This window comes from Prosopis cineraria, unplaced genomic scaffold (assembly GCF_029017545.1).
Source record: "Prosopis cineraria cultivar Desert tree isolate PC_DT_omini unplaced genomic scaffold, ASM2901754v1 PC1374, whole genome shotgun sequence".
Lineage (NCBI taxonomy): Eukaryota > Viridiplantae > Streptophyta > Magnoliopsida > Fabales > Fabaceae > Prosopis > Prosopis cineraria.
Window position 1 is genome coordinate 22,672 of NW_026556699.1, and position 6,384 is coordinate 29,055.

Consider the following 6,384-nt stretch of genomic DNA (forward strand, 5'->3'; position numbering starts at 1 on the left):
TAAGTAATCTCAATTCCTTCTTTATGATAGATGTTAATACAATTATGGTACTACAAACCTCATCATCCTGAATGTGACCTTGTTATATAACTATCATGCCATCAATTATGGTTGCAATTAATATCAAATAAAAGCATTTACAATCAATTGCCTCTGAAATATTCTCTCTCACTCTCCCTCTGTCTGTCCTTTTTTAAAGGATGTCCATCCTTCAATCCTTGTTCCGCGGCTCAACTTATCACTATTGAATATTCACCTGTTAGGTAAATTCAACCAAGCTCGGTTCCTTGAAAATTACTGTTACTGTCCTTTTCTCCATTCCAAGGGAAGCTCCATTACATGAAGATGAACACACGAACAGTAACCTCAAAAATGTCATTCATAAGGACAGGAGGAACCCTGCAAAACCCCAAGACCAGTAAAATGTCCTTCCATAGAAGCTAAGTTATTGGAAAATTTTTCTTACATAATCTCAGATACAATAAGCCAATATCTTTCAGCCGAAGCTATGTTTTTTGCCGGCAAAAGTCCAAATATGGCTTCTATCCATTTAGATAGACATTAATATGCGAATTAACCATAATTACCAATCTGATTGGATAGGGTAACGGAATTTATGGATAACAAATTCATCAATACAACTCGAGACCTTTGCCTCAATCAGTTTCAAGTAAAGTAGCCTGTAAGCTATTAGTTAATGCAGCGCTATTTAAAAATCGAAGTGTTTTCATCTTAAGGGTTCAACCCTTACTATTTCTGCTTTAAAAACCACAAGGTGACATATTTGTTCCATGATTCATAGTCTACAATTTATAATTCTAATCCAATTCAATCTACTAAGAGCATACACTTTACAAAATATTTTAGTTGATTTAGGTTTTGATGTAATATGCAAAATATTTTAGTTGATTTAGGTTTTGATGTAATATGTCTTGAGCTTTGGTAATAGAATTATCAATTTTGAATTGACCAAACAGATTAATCTTCTTGATAAAACAACATTTCAAGTACCATCTTTCAAACAATAGTTACCCCATTATGGTTAATTCGCTTATTAGTGTCTATTTAAACCATCTTTCAAACAATGAATGGATCGGATTCACATTTACATTAATGGGGTAACTATAGATTAAGTTATTTTTCAAAAAAACATTTTAAATATTCTCAACAGCCAATGCGTCATTTTGTTAAATATCAATCAAAATCCATCTATAATCAACCATCATCCATTTGGCCCTCAGATCCAGAGACTAATACACTTTTCATTCCAAATAAATAAATAAGCCAAGGTTGTAGTGATACCTCTTCATCTGGTTGAGTGAACAAGCATTTTAACTCAAGTTGAATAAAGTACAAAGGGAACTGCATATTATTCAATCCTTCATTAGCAAGGCTTAATTCAGAGAATAAGGGAGCAGAATGTTTTATAAAATGTCAAAATGAAAGAAAAGTAGAAGTCAATCCCACAAAAGAAGTGAATCCCACAAACATGTTTAATCAAGTCATACCAAAGGATATAATGTTGTGTGGTGTGATACAATATTTGACATGGTATAAACTACAGGGAAAAAAAAAACTCCAGAAGTGCAAGTTACAATTTTGAGAGTAAAGTGCAGAACAGATGATCACTGATGGTAAACTTAGATTTGTATACATCGTAAGCAATAACTGTACAAGAGGGAGACTCACCAAATTTCCAATGGGGCAGAATAGCAAAACAATGAAAGATTGATAACATAAAAATTTTAGTTATAGAAAATATCATCTCAGAACTAATATCTAAATAACATATTCCCAGGACACTGGCATGCCCTCTATCAGAATTTCATAGTTCAGTTTAATCATCTAATCAAGTACCAATCATTTGGCCATAGCTATGTTGTGCAACCTGTCTTGAATCAGCATATCAAAGAGAACAAGAATATCAATATCTTATATGCATTATATGTAAGAGAACATAATTCACAGATAAAATTGGGTACATGTCTTCCATACCATTTTGGTTAGTTGAGCACACGGAAGATGAATATAACATCAGCATAAAACAATTGCAAACTTGATGTAGACAATTTAAATGGTTAAGAATTCTAAAAGAACAAGAAAATGAAACTTTACCAAGGAGAAACATGGTAATCATAAGAGCAAGCATAATTGGAACAGAACAGCGAGATCGCAACTGTGGGGAACTATTGAATTGTCCCTGGAAACAACCGATGTGACCAGAAAGCTGCAACGCATGAAAATCTGATTAAGCTTTCCTTGAATGCAACCCAATGAAATCCTATCTACCGAGACAAACTTTTTTAATTGGTGACTGTAGGCAAAGTATAGCATGTATAGAACAAAAATTCCTGCTTTCTTTGGCATGTTTCTCTTTTTTTTTAAAGCTAGTTAGTGTAACCTGATTGAACATGTGTACCGCTCGCATTGCCTGAGGATATTCTTCAAATCTGTGTTTCCAGAAGCCAGGTTTGAACCCTTTTCCTTTGGAGTTTCCATCAATAGTATGCATGAGTTTATTTCTCTGTTCATCTTCATCAGCAATTACGATTTTTAACTCCCAAAATTTTGGGGAACTACATGTCTTCCTTATATTAGTTGTTCTGTCTGCTTGAGAAACTATATCCTCACTATTTCCAGAAACTTCATCTCCTTTTATTTCTCTAACGTAATTTACATCCTTGTTGATGGCAATGACATCCTTTATAGCTTTTCGGTCACTAAAGATATTTCCATTGCAGGCAGCATTTACATCATGGATTTTGTCTTTCTTGTTGATCTCTTTTTCGTGAAGTGTATTTTTCGCGGAAGGAGCCAATTCCATGCATTCATCCTTAGGGGTCTGCATGTTCTGAGAGGTTCCAGATAAAAATGCAGCAAAATCATCACGCTCTTCTTCATCCAGATTAACCCAGCGGAAGGGCTGTCTTCCTTCCTCGATAAAAGATTCTCTTAATGCTGCTTCAACATAGGAAATTTGGTTTTGAATGGCCGAAATAAATTGTCTATGCCTAGTGACTGCATTCTCATCATCAAGATGCCTGTAGCTTAGCTTGACAGCCTTCTCAAACTCTTCCAACTATTACAGCATGTACAAAACAGAAGATTACAAATAAGAAAAAGTCGAAAATGAACATTCAGCTTTGAAGGTAGGAACAATGGAAAATGACCAACTAATTAGAGAATCTACAATAGGAAACTTTTTGAAAGAAGTTTGAGCGCTGGAAATAGAAGAGGAGGTTCACAGTAAGATGAAAAAGAAAAGTAACGTACCTGCCATTTTGCAGTACCCAAAGACGTTTGCAGCTCCCGACATAGTTCATCTACGTACTTGGGAATTGATCGTTCTCTCTTCCCTCTTAGCCATGTCCTGTATGTGGATTCCATTCTGAAAACCAAGAAATTAAGAGAAAAGGGCATACTTTTTTGTAAAACAGAACTGAATCACGTAATTAATCGAAAACAAAATTCTAAAAACAATCCAGCCGGAGAGATACCTATCAGCTGATTCCTGGACCTCCTCGGCCGCAGAGAAGAAAGCATCCTTTTGCCAGAGATCGAAAGTGTTAGGCAACAACATGTTGAAGAACAGTACCCAAAACCCAAAACAAATCAATTAGTTCATCCGAATAACAAGAAAATCCAACCCAACCCAACGTCAATTAATTAACAATAAAGTTTACTCCGTGAAGAATAATTGATGTTAGGGGAGATGGATTGCTCGTGGTCGTGGGTTCTTTTCTCTCTCTCTCCTAAGCCGGAAAGAAGAGAGAGAGAAAGAAACCTCTTCCTACCCCTTTCTATCCTCTAACTGCTTTTGGGGCTGCGTCAGTGATTGTTTTATCGTTACCGGTGAAGAGTTTCAATCAGCTGTTGAAAATTGAAATTCTCGCGATTCCTCTTATACGAGTCATATTTCTATTGAGGATAGTTATGTCTTTGTTAGTAGCTTACGTTGGACTATTTTGTCTTTTTACTGGTGTTGTCCCATGCTGGTTTTATATTCTCTTGCTGTAGGTCATTTGCGAATTATCACAAAAGTGATGAGGTCGCTCTATTTCTTTTCTCTCAAATGCTCTCATCTTCCTCTTCTAATCTTGTGAGTCCTTTCTCTCTTTCTGCCTTGTTTCGATTATGTGCCACATCAATGGCATTAGACGCAGGCCGCTCCATCGATTGACAGTGATTCTTCTTTTGCCACATTCAACGATAGTTAGGTTCACGGTATAAACGACTTACAATTTTAAGTGACGGAATTGCACAATTGAATTTATGGAATCTCTGTTTGAATGGATGATTATCTCAAGTACAACTCATGTCGAGATAAGGACTTGATGAAGGAGCTTGCACAACTAAAACAAATGGGATCGCTAGCTGAGTTTAAAGTTCGGTTCAACAAACTCATAGACAAAGCAATATTACATGTTAATCTGCAACTAAACTGTGATCTAAGGGCTCTAAAGCTTGAGGTAGCTAGGAGAATTAAGCCGTTAAGACCATGAAATCTATGGGAAGTTAAAAAAATTACTCACTGTGTTGATCGAGGCCTCCAACTCTCACCAAACAACTATTATATTATTCATTCACCACCAACAACTTTATCTTTATCGATCAATAACTTATTTTTCATGTTTAGAATTTTTTAGAATTTTTTTTTCAAACAAAAAGTAATACTTATATTTTTTAAAAAAAATTAATCTCAAATTTCACATAACACCTTAAATTATTTTTTAAGCCTAATGACAATTTGAATATAAGATATTGATAATTTGATATTTCAAGTTGTCAAAATCTTTATTGTATCTAAATAATTGATTTCGCTCCATTTCTTTTTTCTCTCTACTCTCTCCTCTTTCTATCTGAATTTTTAAATCAAATTTTGAATGGATAGAATTTAATATTGTATAAAATAATTTTTTAATTAAACTGTAATTCAGATCAATCTTTATAGTTCAAATTTATTTATTTATTTTATAATTTCACATTTTAATAATTTTTTGTGAAATATTGAATTCAAACTATTTGAAGTTTGATTCAAGGTTGAGATGGGAAACGAAGATGAAGTTGTTTCCCCCTGTGATTGTGGAGGTTCTAGCTATTATTTAGGGCCTCCAACTATGCTGGTTCTACAAGTTTAGGGATGTGAATATCTACAATGACTATATTAAAGCTAGCCAATTCATTCAAAAAGGTGGTGAAGATGATCACTGCTTCAAAGATATCATTGATGAGGTAGGTTGTTATATTGTAGAGAGTGAAGACTAACACTCCATTTTAACAGAAATTGTAACTTTTATATTAATAGATTAGTAAAGCTTTCTCATAATTTGAATGTTAATTTTTATACCTTTGATCAACCTCCATCTTTCCCACAGGAGGTGGTAGTTGATAAAAGTGCAACCTTGAATGATGATTGTATTTTGCAATCACTTAAGAATAACGTTTGCTTTATTCTTTCCCACAGGAGGTGATAGTTGATAAAAGTACAACCTTAAATGATGATTGTATTTTACAATCACTTAAGAATAACGTTTGCTTTATTCAAAAAGAAAAGAAAAGAAATGAAGAGGAAGTGAGGGGAAAAATAAAGATTTTAAGATGTTATGTGGAATGTAAAAGTAATTCTTCCTATTTTTTTCTCAATAAAAATCTTAGTTGAAATTAAATAATGCAGTTTTTTTATAAATGATATTTTTTTATGCGTCAGTTTTTATAATTATATTGATTTTTGATTAATTGGAATTGAATCAAATCAAACACCAGAAGTAACACCCACTAGGCTAATAGATTTTTTTTTTCAACTATAAAATTTGAACTTGAGATTTTGTTAAAAAGAAACAAGAAGCCACTTAACTAAGTGGTCCATGCCATACTCCATAGATTTTAGTTTTCATTAGATTTAGCCCCTCTAGACTTATTTGTGTATTTTATAAAATTTAAAGAACGAATTATTATTGATGACCAATATCATTAATTATAATAAAAGTCATTTGATTTTTTTTTGGGACAATCATTTGATTTGTCATAAACAGTGTTACTGATTAACTATTAAATTGTGAGATGTCGAGTTTAAGAGGAATGGATTGCGAAAATAAATAATGGGCTATCATTTCAAGTTTTATCTTTATCAAATTAGTGGGATGCATTGTTGGCAAAAAAAAAAAAAAAAAACACTACTGAGATGTGGCGGGAGAATAGAAGGGGAACCAATTGTGGTTCGTTTTAATAGAATGCCTATAACCGTTTTAGCATAATATTTTAAATTTGAATTTTTATAAACATAGAAAATGTTTTTGAAATAACTACATTCAAATGACTTAATAATATTTGAACATGACCCAATCAAATAAATATATATAAAAAAGTAACTAATGAGAATGGAAA

At 33.1% G+C, this 6,384-nt stretch overlaps 1 protein-coding gene across 1 annotated transcript; it reads right to left on the minus strand.

Moving 5' to 3' along the window:
- Positions 1-3,865, minus strand: LOC129299980 (uncharacterized). The gene is made up of 6 exons (XM_054938496.1): positions 3,498-3,865; positions 3,274-3,388; positions 2,402-3,079; positions 2,116-2,227; positions 1,303-1,362; positions 1-399 (listed from the first exon to the last, which is right to left on the minus strand). Exons 1-5 carry the CDS (start codon positions 3,578-3,580, stop codon positions 1,337-1,339), a joined length of 1,014 nt encoding a protein of 337 aa, XP_054794471.1. The 5' UTR covers positions 3,581-3,865; the 3' UTR covers positions 1-399; positions 1,303-1,336.
- Between the last annotated feature and the right edge of the window lie 2,519 nt (positions 3,866-6,384).